The sequence below is a fragment of the Elephas maximus genome, chromosome 20 (genome assembly GCF_024166365.1).
Source record: "Elephas maximus indicus isolate mEleMax1 chromosome 20, mEleMax1 primary haplotype, whole genome shotgun sequence".
Lineage (NCBI taxonomy): Eukaryota > Metazoa > Chordata > Mammalia > Proboscidea > Elephantidae > Elephas > Elephas maximus.
The window spans coordinates 53,563,650-53,583,448 of NC_064838.1; the positions used below are offsets into that span (position 1 = coordinate 53,563,650).

Below are 19,799 nucleotides of genomic sequence, written 5' to 3' on the forward strand. Positions count from 1 at the left end.
AGAAAGCAGAGGGGGACAGAAGCTGGCTGAATGGACACAGGGAACACAGGCTGGAGAAGGAGTATGCTGACTCATCTGGGGAGAACAACTAGGAGTACATAGCAAGGTGCATATAAACTTTTTTAAGAGAGACTGACTTGATTTGTAAACTTTCACTTAAAGCACAATAAAAAAATAAAATGTCCCCCTTTGTCTTTTCTATACTGGTATAGCAATAAAAGTATATCATTTATAAATATACATTCAGGTGTATGCTCAAAAATATTTTATCCATTGGGTGACAAAAAAGTATGAGTGCTTGTAAGGTCAGAAAGACAAGTACGTTCCACAGGCATTCAGTGCCCACCTGTCCAACCTGGGATCAAAACTACCTCTTACCAGCAATAACTAATGGAAAACACTGTAGAGACAAAATCTCCTTTGGTTCAGTGTTGACTGTTGCATGATTCTGTAGAGTGCTTAATTAAGATACCTTTGTTTTAGTAAGCCCTGGTGGCAAAGTGGTTAAGAGCTCAGCTGCTAACCCAAAGGCCGGTGGTTCAAACCCATCAGCAGCTCTGTGGGAGAAAGATGTGGCAGTATGTGTCCTTTGGAAACCCCAGGGGGCAGTTTCACTCTGTCCTATAGGGTTACTTATGAGTCAAAAGTGACTTGACAGTGATGGGTTTGTTTCTTTTAGGTTTACTGTGCTTTATTAACTCTATGTTTCTTAATGGCTTTAAGTGTAATCTTCCAGGCTCCAACACTTAGGTTAACTGTCTCAGAAAACCAGCTGAAACACTGATATCTAAACAAACAGAAAAAAAGGCACCTTGAAACATAAGCCTAAATTGAAGGCGATTCTAAAGAGACAGAAAAAGGAAAAAGATGATCCCTAAGCCTGGTACCCTAGGAAAATTCTGTATCGATTAGGGGGGAGGAACACAAGACATTCCTGGAGAGCTGAATTTGGTTTGCTTCAAAAAGCTGTATTTCTAACCCTCTATCAATTCCTCATATATCACACTGTATTTTAGGTCCCTTCTCAAGTGAATCATGACTTTCTTATACAATTTTTTCTTTCTTTTCCAGAGTTAATAGCCTTCTTCTTTTTCTGTTATCAGAAGAGACACAGATACAACTAGCTGTACTTCCTGGTTCTTGATCATACAACATGAACCAGTATCAGTTGCCAGGAGATCAACTCCAACTTATGGCGACCCCATGTATGTGAGAGAACTGCACTTTATAGGATTTTCAACTGCTGATTTTTAGAAGTAGATCACTAGGCCTTTCTTGCAAGGTTCCTCTGGGTAGACTTGAACCTACTTCCTTTCAGTTAGCAACCAAGTGTGTTAACCTTTTGTACTACCCAGGGATTCTACAATAGGTACAGTATTAATTTCTTCTTGAAGCATTCTAACTTCCTTTTTCCATTTGGACAGTCCGTTTTACAGGTCTTTTGTACAGCTACCACACACTTGATTAGACCTCAATGCTGAGCTAGTTATACGGTTTCTTTTATTCTCAAGACTTCTTTCCTAAAATTTTTATTTATTTTGTTGAGTACAACATCAATTAAGTTTTTCAGAAAGTATACGTCTGAGTGTGGTCCACAGACCAGCAGTACCAGCGCACTGACTTAGGAACCTAAAAATGCAAACTGTCAGACCCCACCCTAGGCCTACTGAATCAGATTTCTGGGGGTGGAGCCCAGCCATCTGTTTTAAGAATCCCTCTAGGTGATTCTAACACACCCTGAAGTTTGATACCACTGGTCTAAAAGTTCTATTGGACTGCACTAGTCTAAATTCTTTACTTTGCAGGTGAACCATCTATCCTTTTCTTCAGTGCCATTCATGATCCAGAGCTCAACACCACAACATGAGGGCTAAGTGCTCCAGCTAAGGTATCGATAAGAACCATGAGGTAGCATGTATATCAACCCTCGTAGGAATCTTTTCTCCCAAATAATCACTGAAGCTGAGAAAAATTTGTACCTAATGCCATTTCTGGATTGATTGGTTGATTTTGCTACTTAAAGTTAAAACCAGGACTTTATTTAAAGGACAATGTGCTGGGTCACTGAGTGTGTTGGACCAATTCCCAAATTCTACCCCATGAACAGCAATTTTTTAAATTACTTTCTTATTTCCACAAGAAAAGAAACAGCCTCGCTTATATTTTTTCAAAAGCTGTACTGGTCCAATACCCACTAGTTACATGTAGCTAGTAAGCACCTGAAATGTGGCTACTGCAAATGACAATAACCTAAGAAGTATAAAATAAACGCCAGATTTCAAAAAAAAAAAAAAGAGTAAAATATTTAATAACTTTTACACTGATCACATGCTAAAATATTAGGTTAAATAAAACGTACTTTTCAAATTAATTTGTTTCTTTTTCTTTTCACAATAAGGCTACCAGAAAAGTTAGAACAACACATGTGGCTTTCATGTTCTGAAATCCACCAAAGACAGACCAATGAGGACAGTACTCAGTGTGCCAGAGGAGGTCCCCACAAGGTGGTGAGTCACAGCACCTGGGATCCAAATCCACCCGCATCTCTTTCAACAACTAGTAAGCAAAGCCTTAGGGATCTCGGTAGAATTTTACTGCTCAAATAAAGCTCTTCTGAAAGTCTCAAGTCTTTACCCAAGTATTAGACATCTACCAAATTCCTATTATACAAATGAACTTAGAAACATTATCAGATAAGATTTAAATGCAGGTAAAGACCTGAAATAAAGAGCTGAAAAGGGAGCAATAAGTGGTCCACAACCCTAAGTGATGATGAGGATTCCAAATCACCCCACAAAGTACCAATAAGAAGGCACCTGATTTTAGCATCCCTATTTGCAGATGATATGATCTTATACACAGAAAACCTCAAAGGATTCACAAGAAACCTACTGGAACTAATAGAAGATTTTGACAAAGTATCAGGATATAAAAGAAACACACGAAAATCAGTTGGATTACCCTACACCAACAAAGAGAACTTCAAAGAGGAAATCACCAAATCAATACCATTTACAATAGCTCCTAAGAAGACAAAAAAAAAAAAACTAACCAGAGATGTAAAAGACCTATACAAAGAAAACTACAAGACACTACTGCAAGAAACCAAAAGAAACCCACATAAGTGGAAAAACATACCTTGCTCATGGACAGGAAGACTCAACATTGTGAAAATGTCAATTCTACCCAAAGCGATCTACAGATACAAGGGAATCCTGATCCAAATCCCAACGACATTTTTTAATGAAATGGAGAAACAGATCACAAACTTCCTATGGAAATGGAAGAGACCCTGGATAAGTAAAGCATTACTGAAGAAGAAGAACAAAGTGGCAGGCCTCACGTTACCTAATTTTTGAACCTATTTTACTACCATGATAGTCCAAACACCCTGGTAGTGGTACAACAACAGATACGCAAACTGATGGACCAGAATTGAGAGCCAGACGTAAATCCACCCATCTACAAAAAAAAAAACAAACCCAGTGCTGGCGTGTCGATTCTGACTCATAGCGACCCTATAGGACAGAGTGGAACTGCCCCATAGAGTTTCCGAGGAGCGCCTGGAGGATTCTAACTGCCGACCCTTTGGTTAGCAGCCGTAGCACTTAACCACTAGGCCACCAGGGTTTCCACCAACCTATAAGCAGCTGATTTTTTTTTTTTTTTTAAGCAGCTGATATTTGACAAAGGCCCAAAGTTAAACGGGAAAAAGACAGTCTCTTTAACAAATGGTACTGGCATAACTGGGTATCCATTTGCAAAAAAATGAAACAAGACTCATACCTCACACCATGCACAAAAACTAACTCAAAACGGATCAAAGACCTAAACATAAAATCTAAAATGACAAAGATCATGGAAGAAAAAATAGGGACAGCATTAGGATCCCTAATACATGGCATACACAGAATACAAACCATAACTAACAATGCACAAATACCAGAGAGAAACTAGATAACTGGGAGCTCCTCAGTATCACTTATGCTCGTCAAAGACTTCACCAAAAGAGTAAAAAGACAACCTGCAGACTAGGAAAAAATTTTTTATTATGACATATCCGATCAGGATCTAATCTCTAAAAGCTACAAGATACTGTAAAACCTCAACAACAGAAAGGCAAATAACCCAATTAAAAAATGAACTAAAGATATGAACAGGCACTTCCATCAAAGAAGCCATTCAGGCGGCTAAGAGACACATGAGGAAATGCTCACAACCATTAGCCATTAGAGAAATGCAAATCAAAACTACTGTGAGATACCATCTCACCCCAACGAGGCTGGCATTAATCCAAAAAAACACAAAATAATAAATGTTAGAAAGTTTGTACAGAGACTGTTATACACTGCATGTGGGAATGTAAGATGGTACAACCACTTTGGAAATCGATTTGGTGCGTCCTTAAAAAGACAGAAATAGTAGTGTCATATGATCTAACAATCCCACTCCTTGGAATATATCCTAGAGAAATAAGAGCCGTCACGCAAACAGATATATGCACACCCATGTTCACTGCAGCACTGTTCACAATAGCAAAAAGATGGAAACCACCTAGGTGCCCATCAACAGACAAATGGATAAACTGGTATACTCACACAAGGGAATACCATGCAATGATAAAGAACAATGATGAATTTGCAAAATATCATACAACATGGATGAATATGGAAAATATTATGCTGAGTGAAATTAATCAGTCGCAAAAGGACAAATATAAGACCGCTATTACAATAAACACAGAAAAAAACCTTCTTTGATGGTTAAGAGGGTGGGGAGGGAGAGAGAGGGAAATTCACTAACTAGATAAACCCACTGCCGTTGCATCAATTCTGACTCATAGCAACCCTACAGAACAAAATGGAGCTGCCCCACAGAGTTTCCAAGGAGTGCCTGGTGGATCTGAATTGCCAACCTCTTAGTTAGCAGCCACAGCACTTAACCACTACGCCACCAGGGTTTTTCCACTAACTAGATGTTGTCGTTAGGTGCTGTCAAGTTGGTTCCGACTCATAGCGACCCTATGCACAACAGAATTAAACACTGTCTGGTCCTGCGCCAACCTCACAATTGTTGCTATGCTTAAGCCCACTGTTGCAGCCACTGTGTCAATTTATCGCGTGGAGTGTCTTCCTCTTTTTCACTGATCCTCTCTTTTATCAAGCATGATGTCCTTCGCCAGGGACTGACTGATCCATCCTGATAATATATTCAAAGTTTGTGAGATGTAGTCTTGCCATCCTTGCTTCTAAGGAGCATTCTGGCTGCCCTTCTTCCAAGACAGACTTGTTTGTTCTTTTGGCAATCCATGGTATATTCAATATTCTTTGCTAACACCACAATTCAAAGCCTTCAATTCTTCGGTTTTCCTTATTCACCTGGCCAGCTTTCACATGCACTAACTAGATAGTAGACAAGAATTATCTTAGCTGAAGAAATGGGACAACACACAATACAGGGGAAGTCAGCACAACTGGACTAAACCAAAAGCTAAGAAGTTTCTTGGACACACCAAACACTTTGAGGGACACAGTCGCCAGGGCATGGGTCTGGGGACCATGGTTTCAGGGAACATCTAGGTTAACTGGCATAACAAAGTTTATTAAGAAAATGTTCTGCATCTCACTTTGGTGAGTGGTGTCTGGGGTCTTAAAAGCTTGCTAACAGCCATCTGAGATGCATCAATTGGATCCAACCCACCTGGAGCAAAGGAAAATGAAGAACACCAAAGACACAAGGAAAATGTTAGCCCAAGCGACAAAAGGGCCACACAAACCAGAGACTCCATCAGCCTGAGACTGGAAGAACTAGATGGTGCCCAGCTACCAATGACCGCCTTGACAGGGAACACAACAGAGAGTCCCTGACAGAGAGCAGGAATAAAGTGCAGTGTAAGACTCAAATTCACATAAAAAGACCATATTTAACGGCCTGAGACTAGAGAAACCCCAGAAGACATGGCTGCTGGACTCTCTGTTAACCCAAAACTAAAACCATTCCTGAAGCCAACTCTTTAGACAAAGATTAAACTGGACTACAAAACATAAAATAATACTCATGAAGAGTGTTCTTCTTAGTTCACGTAGATACACAGACTAAATGCACAGCTCTTGGCCAGAGTCGAGATGAAAATGCAGAAAGGGATAGGAGTTGGTTGAATGGACATGGAAGACACAGGATGGAAACGGAGAGTGGTGCTGTCACATTATAGGGGTTGCAACTAGGGTCACAAAACACTATGTGTATAAATTTTTGTTCAGGAACTTAATATGAGCTGTAAATTTGCACCTAAAGCACAATTTAAAAAAGTACCCAATTTTAGTCCTGTTTTAGTCACCATGGAGCCCTAGTTGGTACAGTGGTTAAGAGCTCAGCTGCTAACTAAAAGGTCAGCAGTTCAAATCCACCAGCTACTCCTTGGAAACCCTATAAGACAGTCCTACTCTGTCCTATAGGGTCACTACGAGTCGGAATCAACTCGACCGCAACTGGTTTGGTTTTGGTTTTTTGGTGGGGGAAATGAATCACACAAAATCACATGGTTGCACTGGCTTCAAAGAATGAATTTGGGAATTCCTTCTCTATGCTCTGAAATAGTTTGAGTTATGTGGACTCTTCTCTGAATGTTTGGCAGAATTCTTCAGCGAAGTCACCCAGACCAGGGCTTTTTTTTATTATCTCTTCAATGTCTTCTTTTGTTATGGGTCTATCCCATTTTCCTACCTCAGTTTGTTAGTTTAGGTATCAATTCCTTTTCTGAATAAACTAGGACAGGTTGGCAGGAGGTTGCCTGAAGGCCTTCAACTCTTAACAGACCTATGCCACTTTTCTACTTAACCTCTGACATATACTTTTGTCTCCACCAGTTCACTGTAACTGTTTTAAGGATGCCAATCACACTCGCAAGCTGAAAGAACTGAAGAAAGAATTCAAACCTTGAGTTGCATTAATGAAGGATTCTATGGGCAAAATGTTGAATGACACAGGAAGCATCAAAAGAAGATGGAAGGAATATACAGAGTCGCTGTACCAGAAAGAACTGGTGAACCTTCAACCATTTCAGGAAGTAGCATATGATCATGAACCAATGGTACTGAAGGAGAAGTCCAAGCTGCACTGAAGGCACTGGCTAAAAACAAGGTTGCAAGAACTGATGGAATACCAAGTAAGATGTTTCAACAAACGGATATAACACTGGAAAAACTCACTTGTCATGCCATGAAACCTGGAAGACAGCTACCTGGCCAACTGACTCCAACAGATCCACATACGTGCCCATTCCAAAGAAAGGTGATCCAACAGAATGCAGAAATTATTGAACTGTATCATTAATAACACACCAAGTAAAATTTTGCTGAAGATCATTCAAAGACAGCTGCAGCAGTACAACAGGGTACTGCCAGAAATTCAACAAAGATTCAGAAGAGGACCTGGAATGCAGGATATCACTGCCGATGTCAGATGCATCTTGGCTGAAAGCAGAGAATACCAGAAAGATGTTTACCTGTGTTTTATTGACTAGGCAAAGGCATTTGACTTTGTGGATCATTAACAAATTATGGATAACACTGCAAAGGATGGGAATTTCACAACACTTACTTGTGCTCATGCAGAACCTGTATATAGACCAAGAGGCAGTTGTTGAAACAGAACAAAGGGATACTATGTGATTTAAAATCAGGAAAGGTATGTGTCAGGGTTGTATCCTTTCACCATACTTATTCAATCTCTATGTTGAGCAAATAATCCAAGAAACTGGACTATATGAAGAAGGACGAGGCATCAGGATTGGAGGAAGGCTTATTAACAGCCTGTGATACGCAGATAACACAACCTTGCTTGCTGAAAGTGAAGAGGACTTGAAGTACTTACTAACGAAGATCAAAGACTACAGCCTTCAGTATAGACTACACCTCAACGTAAAGAAAACAAAAAACCTCGCAACTGGACCAATAAACAACATCATGACAAATGGAGATGTGATGGGAAGTGTTAAGGATTTCATTTTACTTGGATCCACAATCAACACCCACGGAAGCAGCCGTCAAGAAAACAAACATATTGCATTGGGCAAAACCGCTGCAAAAGACCTCTGTAAAGTCTTAAAAAGCAAAGATGTCATTTTGAGGACTAAGGTGCGCCTGACCCAAGCCATGGTATTTTCAATCACCTCACACGCATGCAAAGGCTGGACAATGAATGAATAAGGAAAACTGAAGAAGAACTGCTACCTTTGAATTGTGATGTTGGCAAAGAATACTGAATATACCGTGGACTGGCAGAAGAACGAAAAAAATCTGTCTTGGAAGAAGTACAGTCAGAACACTCCTTAGAAGCAAGGATGGCGAGACTTTGTCTTACATACTGTGGACATGTTATCAAGGGGGACCAGTCCCAGGAGAAGACAACATGCTTGGTAAAATAGAGGGTCAGTGAAAAAGAGGTAGACCCTCATCAAGATGGACACAGTGGCTGCAACAATGGGCTCAAACACAGCAACTATCGTGAGGATGGCACAGGACCAGGCAGCGTTTCCTTCTGTTGTAACATAGGGCACTATGAGTCAGAACTGACTTGACAGCACCTAACGACAACAATTATTTCGTTGAATGCCACAATCTATGTGCTAGACAGATGAGAAGTTATAAGGGGCAGAGCAAACGCTCTGGGGTGATGACAGATGGCTTAAAAAAGCAAACTATGTTCAACTGGCAAATGTTGTGTTATATACTGTAAGAATACGAAAAAAAGGCAATATAAATGGTTGGACAACATTGTGAATGTAATTAATGTCACTGAAGTGTATACTTAAATAGTTAAAATGGGAAATTTTGTTATATATTATTATATATATTAGGTAACACAATTTAAATAAACGTAATCCAGAAAACAACCTGAATCTCAACATAGTAAATTGTTTTGAATTTTCAAATAACCTTAATAAAGTCTATTTTTTTACTTCTCATCAAAAGACTTAGGCTGATGTGGAGAAACTGGAATCCTCATTCATTGCTGGTGGGAATGCAAATGGTTCATCCACTATGGAAAACAGTTTGGCAGTTCCTGAAAAAGCTGAACACAGAACTACTGTGTTTTGTTGCTGTTGTGCTGTCAAGTCAATTCCGACCTATACAGGACAGGGAAGAACTGACCCACAGTGTTTCCAAGGCCATAATCTTCACAGAAGCAGACTGCCACATCTTTCTCCTGAGGAGTGGCTGGTGGGTTCAGACTGCTGATCTTTCAGTTAGCAGGCAAGTGCTTAACCAGTGCACTACCAGGACTCCTTAGAATTACCATATGACCCAGCAATTCCACTTTCAGGTATATACCCGGAAGCAGCAAAGGCAGGAACGCAAACAGAAACCTGTACACCAATGTTCACTGCAGCACTTTTCACAACAGCCAAACAGTGGAAACAACCAAAATGTCCATCAACAGACGAAGAGATAAACAAATTGTGGTATATACACAAAATGGAACACTACTCAACCATAGAGAAATGAAGTCTTGATGTGTACCACTACATAGATGAGCCTTGAAAATACCATGCTAAGTTTATAAGTCAGTTGCAAAAGGACCAATACTATATGACCTCATTTGTATGAAAAAAGCAAATATATAGAAACAAAGATCATTAGTGGTTACCAGGGGAGAGGGGAAAGGGGGAGTTTCTGCTTAAGGGGCATTAAGTTTATGTTAATGGTGGTGGAATGATTTAGAAAAGGATAGCAAAAATAGCATAACTTGAATGTAATCAGTGTCACTGAATTGTGTATGTAGAAATTGTTGAGATGGCATATGTTCTGTTACAATAAAAAAAATGGGTTAGGTTGAGACACACCACTATTGGGCAAAGAGGCTTTTAACACTTGAGTTGTTTGAAGAAGCACGTATGTTCATCCCTATATTTCAGTGTGCACACGTTACTTCTGGCTTCTTCCATTTGCTCAGTCCACTCCAGATGCCTTTTTGCAGTTCTTCAAATAACCAAGCTTGCTCCCACCTCAGGGCCTTTTACTGTTTTCAAATAAGCAGGCATCTTCCCACCTTTGGACTTCGCTGTTTGGAATGCTCTTTTCCCAAACAACTGCATAGCTCACTTGCCAACTTTTTTAACTCAAATGTCACCAGCATATTAAGGCCTTTCCTGGCCACCCCACCTCAATTTTTTTCCTTTGCATTTATCACTAGATAACACAAGATTTTTCTTACGTATCATCTGGCCCGCCTCCCCAGCTCCCCACGGGCAGGGAGCTTAATTTTGTTCACCACTGTATCCAAACATCCAGCAGAGGGCTTTCCACATACACGTATGGAGATGTCAGGGGTACAGAAAAAAAAAACAATTAAGAATCACTCTTATACCTACAGGTTCAGAGCTAAATATCCCTGAGCAACATGTTATTTTTTATTTAAACCATAAAAGTAATACGTTTAATGTATAATTCATATATAATTCAAACATCTTTTAAAATAAAAAGTTCTCTCATCCTTAGCACCCCACCCTCCAAGCCCTGGTGACACAGTCGTTAAGTGCTTGGCTGCTAACCAAAACGCCAGCAGTTCAAATCCACCAGCTGCCCCTTGGAAACTTTATGGGGCAGTTCTACTCTGTCCTATCCGGTCGCTATGAGTCAGAATTGACTGGATGGAAATGGGTTTGGTATTTTTGGTTTGACTGGTCTGCCTCGTATCCTTCTAATTCTAATTGTACGTGTTATAAAACAGCTCGACACTATACTGGTTTCCCAGGAGCGCCTTGCGGACTTGAACTGCCGACCATTTGATACTCAACTGCCTATTAAACATCCTCTACTGTCGATATGGAGCCCTGGTGGCCCAGTAGTTTAAGAGTTCGACTGCTATCCAAAAGATAAGCAGTTCGAATCTACCATCTGCTCCTTAGAAGCCCTAAGGGGCAGCTCTACTCTGTTCTACTGGGTTGCTATGAGTCGGAATCGACTCAACGGCGGTGAGTTTTGGTTTACTGTCAATACACATAGATCTACTTCATTCCTCTGGCTGCACAGGACAATACACTACAACTGTACCCTTATTTGCAATTTCCCTTATTAAAAGAGGGATTTGTTTCCAATGTTACTACTACAAGGAACGCAGCTGTGAAAATCCCTACCTACACATATATCTGTAAACACAAATAACGAGGTGAAAAGTATATATACTTAAACATCTGATAAGTGTAGTCAAATTCATTTCCAAGTAAGTTATGCTAATTTACCCTCTCATACTCTTGCCCACACTGGTGAAATCTTTATAAATGTTTCCCCATCTTGTAAATGAAATAAAGAATTTCACTTTTAAAATTTACATTTTATAACCACCAGTGGTATGAAATCTTTTGATATGTTTATTAGCACCATCTGTATTTCTTCATGAACTGTCTACTTATATCCCTTGTCTATTTTTCTACTATGTTTTTTTTTTTTCCCCTGGTCTGTAGGAGTTCTTTGTGTATTAGAAATACTATTAGGAGCACAGGCTTAAGTCACAACAGGTTGGGTACAAATACTGGCTTTCAGAATATGACAGCTTTCTTATGCCTCATTTGCTATTTTTAGCTTAAAAAATTATACTTTTACAGTACATATGGACTCAAACATAACAAGGTGTAAGGATGTTGCAGGACAAGGCATTGTTTCATTCTGTTGTACATAGGGTTACTATGAGTCAGAACTGACTCAATAGCACCTAACAACAACAGGGAACTAAGACAGAATTGGGCATCAGGATGAAAGTGGCACCAGGGATGTGAACACCGGCAGAACTGTCTCTCTTCAATGTTGCTTCTATTGGCTCCTCCCACTTCTCTGGTCCATATGATGGGAAAAGGGGCCACTGATTATTCCCAACTTTCTCATGTAACAGATTCAGTTCTAAAATCCCAAGGGAAGGAACTAATTGGCCTAGCATGTGGCTAAGTGGGGTGTAACACTGCAGGGACATAACAGCTCCTGCTGCAACCATTCAGAACAGACAATTCCTCAAATAGTGGTCCTGGACAACTAATCCAATAGGTACCTACTATCGGTGAAATTTTGGACCCTTCAGAGTATACAGATTACAGCAGTGGTTCTCAACCCTGCTGCACGTTGGAATTACCTGGAAAACCTTAAAAGATACTGATGGCTGGGTTCCCCCCCTCCCCCCGCCCACCTGAGATTCTGATTTATTTGGCTTGAGGCATGGCTTGAGCATCAGGCTGTTTGACAACACCCTGAGTGCTTCTAATATATAGCTAAGATTGAGAACTGCTGGCTAGTGCATTGCTTTTCAAACTTAAGGGCTCGGCCCCTAACCAAAAAGTCAGCGGTTCAAACCCTGCAGCCACTCCACGGGAGAAAGATATGGAACTCTGCTGCTGTAAAGATTACAGCCTAGGAGACCCTACGCGCAATTCTTCCCTGTCCTATAGAATCGCTGAGTCGGAATCAACTAGACAGCACACAATAACAACACAGGCCTATAAAAGAGGTCAACGAACCAACATGTGTGTACAATAATTTTGTAACTGCTAGGCCTCTATATGAGTCTGATGTCACTCTGAAAGAAAATGCTTCTTCAGAGTCTTGTATAAAATTGTATCTTTATCCATATTTTTATTCATATTGCCTGGCTTATAATTTTGGTAGCTTTACTATTTAACTTTGTCAATAGTTAACTAACATTGGTTCCTATCAATTCACAGTCTTTATTTAAATTAAATTTGCAAAGCTACTTTTAGAACAATTAAATCCAATTTGGCAAGCCAGTTATTATGTATCTATAATGATCGTATAGTTTTTAAAATTTACAAAAAGATTAATTTCAAGAGAGATAACCTAAACTTAACTACTCTTTTGTCCAGGAAAGGTTTCTAAAAACTCCTTTTTAATTTTAAATGGAGGGGAAAAAAACTTAAAAACCCACTCTTGTACAAATCATGTTTCATTAGCATCCTTGATGGTAGAAACTTGTGATAAGACTTTTAGGTCTACCCGAATAATACAATAAAAAAATTACATACAAGTTTCTTTTTAAAGGAAAAAACAAAGTTTTCTCCACCCACACTAATGACTTACATTAGGATTAATACCCTGAGTGGGGAACTGAATCACACAAACAAGTAATCTAGTAAGTTGGCTAAAATAAACAGAGCTACAGGAAAAAATATGATTCTTACTCAAGAGAGCACTGAAAATTATTATTGAATTATTTTATCTATAACTTGCTGATCAAGCTAATATTTCATGAGCTATAATTCCAATTTCTATGAAGGCATTTCCTGAGACCTAAAAATTATTTCAAAGATTCCTGCAGGGTAAAAAGACTGGAAAAGGCTAGCTCAGAGTTTACTTTCTTTCTTAAGGAAGGCTTTCCTCAACTTCAAATTGCAAAAATATTCTATACTGTCTTTAAGTAGTTTTATTAACTTCTGACCCTTTAATCCAGCTGGACCATCTCTGTATTACGAGAGGTCTCTGAGTTTATCTCCCACAGGAGCAGACTGCCTTAACTGCACTGACGGGGTGTATCCCTTCCCCGCTGATCTGCAGTGCCGCCAGTGCCACCTTCATCCTATACTCGTACCTACACATAATGTCTGTGGACGCACACACACATACGTCTGTATGTGTGTGTATTTTAAAGTCCTTGGTCAACACTCAACCTATGGCTCTGGAGCTGGCCTAGGGTATCCTTCTGTTCTATGTACCTTCTACTTGTGAGCTTAGGGCACCCTCAGAACTGTTGCTCACCTTCCTCAAAAGTTCTCTCCTACATGAACTCCTCTGTCACCTGATTCTGTCTGCTTTCTCTCATTTAATGGTTTGTTGATGACATTTATTTTTTCCAGCACTGCTAAGAATGCTTTATCTTTTCAGTTACTTAGAATGGATGTATTATTACATTAACATTCTTTTCTTTCACTTACATGAGGTTTGGAGAGAAGGTGATCTCAATCAGTCATCTTGAGCGTGTAAGGTCTCAAACACTTCAAACCCCAATCCCAAGCCTCTTTAATTCTTACGAAACAGGCAGTCTAAAAGTTGTAAATACCAGTGGAATAATTTCTTGAGCCAAAATGTCAGTCTTCTTTTATCTGCCTTTCCAGCACCTTTCTTTCCTTACAAAGACCTGGAATAAACAATGACTGCATTCCTCCATGTGCCAGATAGGTTCTTGTCTAGTCTCTCAGTCAGCCTCACTAAACGGCATTTGTTTTTTCCAGCACTGCGATTTGACAAATGAACAAACTGGGGATCAGAAAGATTAAAGTCATGTCACAAATAAGTGGTCAAGTCAAATTCAAACCCAGGGCTGCAACTCTAGAGCCCTGTCAATACACCTGTCTGTATCCCTGAGGGGCAAAGGGCCACAGTTAAAACATCTACCTCACCAGGCACATCTCCACAGTCCTAACTCTCCCATATTCCACTGGCTTTCCTGTCCTCTTGGTGGAAAAAGCATCAGGGGTAAGATGAAATACAACTATAACAGATGGCGGCAAGAAGGCAGCATTTGTAACTAGAGGAGACTGTTGTTTAACACAAGGACCTCTAAAAAGTTTTACCTCCTCAGTAAATGCATTAGCTTTTCCTATTTCAGTAAACTCATCAATTAGCATTATTTCTTGAGGCTTATAAATAGCAAATGCAGAACTAGAAATCTGCAAGTGACCTGAGTCATGGAACCATATAACAAAACGAAGACCACTAAAATATACTGGCCTTTCTAATCTGAAATAAGTTCCAAATGCCATGCTTTCAGTAATGAGCCAAGACTAGTTCTTCTATGTTCTCCCTCTACTCAGCATGACACAGACAGAAGGGAAACCTCAGCCATACACAGCTGTGTTACAGCCAAATTCAGTTCCAGGAGACCTCTTGTTTCTATACTGTCTAACTCTCCAAAGCAAACAGCAAGTATGTGTGGTCTTTTCGGTTTACGGTAATCACAAATATTTTTAATCACATTAACTGTGAGAGCCTTAAACAAAACAAAAAACAGAATATTCTCCTTAGTGAAAATAACGCTGAAGTATGTAAATAGATGTGCTGCTTCTGGTAACCCAAACAATGAAGGCAAATAAAGTATATTAAACAAGCGGCAACTCAGTATTTCCCTTTTACCTGAACCTGCTGCGGCTGCTGAACCTGGATTTGCTGTTCTTGCTGAGTCTGTGGTTGAACACTGGTAGTGACTGGACAGGCTAGTTCAAGCAAAGACCCAGCCACTTCGGTGCTATCTGTGTAAATGCAGTTCCCACCCTGTTGGTACACCATGGTAGTAGTAGCTGTCTGCTGGAACTCCTGAAGGGCTTCTGGCCCCTTGGAGGCCAGAGAGTCCAGAAATTCCTTCATCCTGTGTTGCGGGACAGACCGCGCCTTTACTCGGATGTACTCTTCAAAGGAGATGGTGTTCTCCAGAGAATTATTCATATTGCAGAGTCCTCAGGGTTCCTAGAAATAAAAGAATGGAGGGAGGTCAAAATTATGCTATTGCTTCTGTATCCTGAAATGCCCAGAAGCAACCACCCTCATATCAGAGTGGAATACTCAAGGGCAGCTGTATAAATCCGGAATCCAAAGTAAAATTTTATTTTACTATTTTATTCTTTCAGTTAATGGTGCTTGCAATTTTTTATTCCATATACATTTATTAAATCAAACTATATTACACTGAAAACAAAAAACAAGAGCATGCTTCACAGTACTGGATGAAAACAGAGGCTGAACACACTCTCCACCCAGTATGGGGCCAATCCCACCTTCTTCACAAAGCCAGGCACTGGACAGTAAATGTCACATGCAAAACTACTGTGACCATCACAGAGAAGACTACCAAGCAAGGAGGAGAAGGTCAGGAACTGAAATGTCTTATTTCCAATGCCAAATATGTCCTACAATGGAAGATATGTCACCTTGCTGTGGTGAGACCCATGAGATGGGGAATGTGTTCATCTTCCATTAGAAATACCAAAAATCCCATTTTGCCTTATACTGTTCACATTCTTCTGTACCATAGCTTACTGGTTAAGAGCATGGACTCTGGAGCCAGACTGCCTGGATTCAAATCCCAGGTAAACTCTCCTTAGCTGTGTAAACCTGAACAAGTAATTTAATCTTAGTTTTCTTGTCTATAAAATGGAGACAAAATAATACTTTCCTCATAGAGCTGACATGAGAATTAAAGACATGTAAAAAGTACCTGACACACAGTCAGTGCTATATAAGTGTCAACTACTATTAAGATAATTTGTGTGGGGTGAGCTGGATAGAAGGAGCCCTGGTAGCTCAGTGTTTAAGCACTTGGCTGCAAACCGAAAGGTCAGTGGTTTGAACCCATCAGCCATTCTGCAGGAGAAACATGTGACAATCTGCTTTCCTAAAGAGTACAGCTTTGGAAACTCTATCGGGCCATTCTACTCTGTCCTACAGGGTCGCTATGACTTAGAATCGACTCCACAGCAGTGGGTTTTTAGTTTTAGGTCGGATAGTATCTTAAATAACTAGATCGATACTAAAATTCAGAAATCAATTCTACAGATTTTTTAGTGGCGTATTTGCCGTAAGAGATGATCAGCTGGGGTGGTAGTAACTCAACTACCCAGCGACAACGGTGTAATCTATGGACTGTTGAGTGCCCTGCCATTGCTGCTGCCTTTGTATCACCCTCCCTTAATCAGTAGCACTTCCAGTACAAAAGCAGCAGCAAGATGAGAGAGTAACATAAACTAAGTGAACTTTTTTGCCAAAAAGAACTCTCAATCTCAAGTGTCTAGAAAAGTGATTTTTTTTCCCTTGAGCCATCAGGCTAGAAATACCGATCTCTTTTTCACTGCCCAGATATAAGGCATGTGGTAACCATCTCATCTCTTCCACCTGGCCATAAACTTTGGGCAGACAGGTATGTCTCTGAATGGCTCACAATAGTAGGTACTTACTATGTATCTTTTGCATTTAGAATTCAATGTGGAAAGAGAAAAATTATGGCACCTTGTTCCTGTAGCATCTCTAACTTACAACCATAAAAATGTTTGTTTTTTCCCTAGTGAATGGTTAATACACCGAAAAACTCTACATATCCAGGGTAAGAGTGAAACCAAAAAGAGAATTTGGTCCTTGCTACTATTAATTTTGGAGCCCTGGTGGCACAGTGGTTAAGTGCTATAGCTGCTAACCAAAAGGTTGGCAATTCGAATCCACCAGCTGCTCCTCAGAAGCCCTGTACAGGCAGTTCTACTCTGCCCTACAGGGTCGCTATGAGTTGGAATCAACTCGACTGCCATGGGTTTTTTACTATTAATTTACTGACAATGGCACTATTTCTGTGGGGTGCTGTGTAAACATTCAAATTATATTTGAGAACTTTCAAACATAATAGACCCTGAAATGAATCTTTTATAATGATGTATATTAATAAATACATTGTGAACATATTTCTCTATAAATAAATAAAAACACATATGTCTGAAATCAGAACCCCTCAGGAGAGCCTCCACTTCTCAGGAAATCCCAAGCACAATAGAGTACAGAGAACAGCAAGTGCAGGTCAGGAGGATGCTAGGGGAAGCTGCTTGCTGCCAATGGCCTTTCGTCCTCTTGAAACTTAACACTCCTGTTGGCCCCTTTCCCACCTCTCTTTTTTGACCATCTCCCTTTGCCCAGCCCTCCCTTTTCTTTGCTGCAGGGGCTTTTTTTTCCTCTCAAGAATAGAAAAATGTAAGGAGGTCTGCTCTGAGACTTCAAGACTAAGTTATTAGATGAAGTCCATGGCACATCTGAGTGAGGAGAGCATCAAAGCCAGACACAGTGTCCTTCCATTACAGATTCAGAGCAGGTCACTATGGTATGATAACCCACAAGCACTCACTTGCCATGATGGCACATAATGTGTCAAAGCTTCCCTTTGATAACAGTGTTATGGCTAGAATTTCATTACAGAGTTCACATTACAACATTACAGAGTTCACAACGTGTGACTGTAACACTAATTACAAACACCCTATGCTCAAAAAGGGACAAAGGAAAAATGCTGAGCATCCGTTAAGTGTCCCCAATCATGCTGACACGTATTTCAGTTTATCAATACCCTTATAAAAGAACCGTAAAGGTATAACAGAATTTACATTTCCTAAAATTTATTTTTTTCAACAATTACTTCTATTCCCATAAAATACTGAGAATTCAAGCAATCTTTGTTAAGAAAAAAATTCTCAAATAGTATGTAGCTGTTGTGTGCCACTGAGTCAATTCCAACTCATAGCTACCCTATAGTACAGGAAGGTAGAAACTGAAAAGTAAAAACAGTTCCCTCCCAATCCCACTTGTTGTTCACTAGAGATTAACTCCACATGCTTTAACCTCTGGCTCTCGATCTACCAACTTTAAACATTTATTACCTCTCTTCTAGGAAAAGTAAGTTTACAGCATCTAAACGTTCCTCCTCCCGCTGATCCTTACCAATCCCATTTTTATTTACAGGTCTGCAATGATCGCCTTCATAGAAGCTTTAAAAAAGTGTACTTAAACTTCTATTGCTAGACTCATTAGCGTTAAAGTATCTCTGGACTTTCCAAGATAAGGAAATTAAAGTTCCATGTCCTCTATTTTTGATAAGCACTTAATAAGTCTAAATCTTTAGTTCTGGAATAAAGCACTTCATACCGAACCAAATTCCAGAACCTTTTTAAAAAAAAAAAACAAAGTTCCAAAGATGATAAACACAATTTTGCTGCCCATGTCACCACCAAACAAATCCTGCCAATATTTCTAGAACAGTACCTTAAAAAAAAAAAAAAAAACAGTTTTCACTAATTAGGTAAGTTTTATTTCAGATGAAGGGAAAGACAACATACAATACAGGAGAACTCAACACAATTGGACTAAACCAAAAGCAAAGAAGTTTCCTGAATAAACTGAATGCTTCGAAGGCCAGCATAGCCAGGGACAGGGTTTGGGGACCATGGTTTCAGGGGACATCTAAGTCAACTGGCATAATAAAATCTATTAAGAAAACATTCTCCATCCCACTTTGGTGAGTGGCATCTGGGGTCTTAAACACTAGCAAGCAGCCATCTGAGATGCATCAATTGGTCTCAACCCACCTGGGGCAAGAAGAATGAAGAACACCAAAGACACAAGGTAATTATAAGCCTAAGAGACAGAAAGGGCCACATAAACCAGAGACTACATCAGCCTGAAACCAGAAGAATTAGATGGTGCCTAACTATAACCTATGACTGACCTGACAGGGAACACAACAGAAAACCCCTGAGGAAGCAGGAGGGCAGTGGGATGCAGACCCCAAATTCTCGTGAAAAGACCAGACTTAATGGTCAGACTGGGATTGGAAGGACCCCAGGGGCCATGGTCCCCAAACCTTCTGTTAGCCCAAGACAGGAAGCATTCCCAAAGCCAACTTTTCAGATAGGCATTGGACTGGACTATGGGATAGAAAATGATACTGGTGAAGAGTGAGCTCCTTGGATCAAGCAGACACAAGACTATGTTGGCATCTTCGGTCTGTAGGGGAGATGAGAGGGCAGAGGGGGCCAGAAGCTGCCCAAATGGACATGAGGAGAAAGACTGGAGAGAAGGAGTGTGCTGTCTCATTAGGGGGAGAGCAAATAGGAGCGTATAGCAAGGTGTATGTACATTTTTGTAGGAGAGACTGACCTGATTTGTAAACTTTCACTTAAAGCACAACGAAAATTGATTAAAAAAAAAGGTACTACAAGAAACGCCAGTACAAACAGAAATTTATTCCCTGAGCAAAACGGCAAATAAGATGGACAT

General features: G+C 40.0%; 1 protein-coding gene across 1 annotated transcript in view; it reads right to left on the minus strand.

The window, feature by feature from the left end:
• Positions 1–19,799, minus strand: part of QRICH1 (glutamine rich 1) — a 46,170-nt gene that overhangs the window by 16,562 nt on the left and 9,809 nt on the right. Inside the window, exon 2 of the mRNA XM_049861806.1 lies at positions 15,132–15,461. Within this exon, the coding sequence (XP_049717763.1) occupies positions 15,132–15,440 (309 nt within the window). The 5' untranslated portion in view covers positions 15,441–15,461. The remainder of the gene's footprint in view (positions 1–15,131; positions 15,462–19,799) is intronic.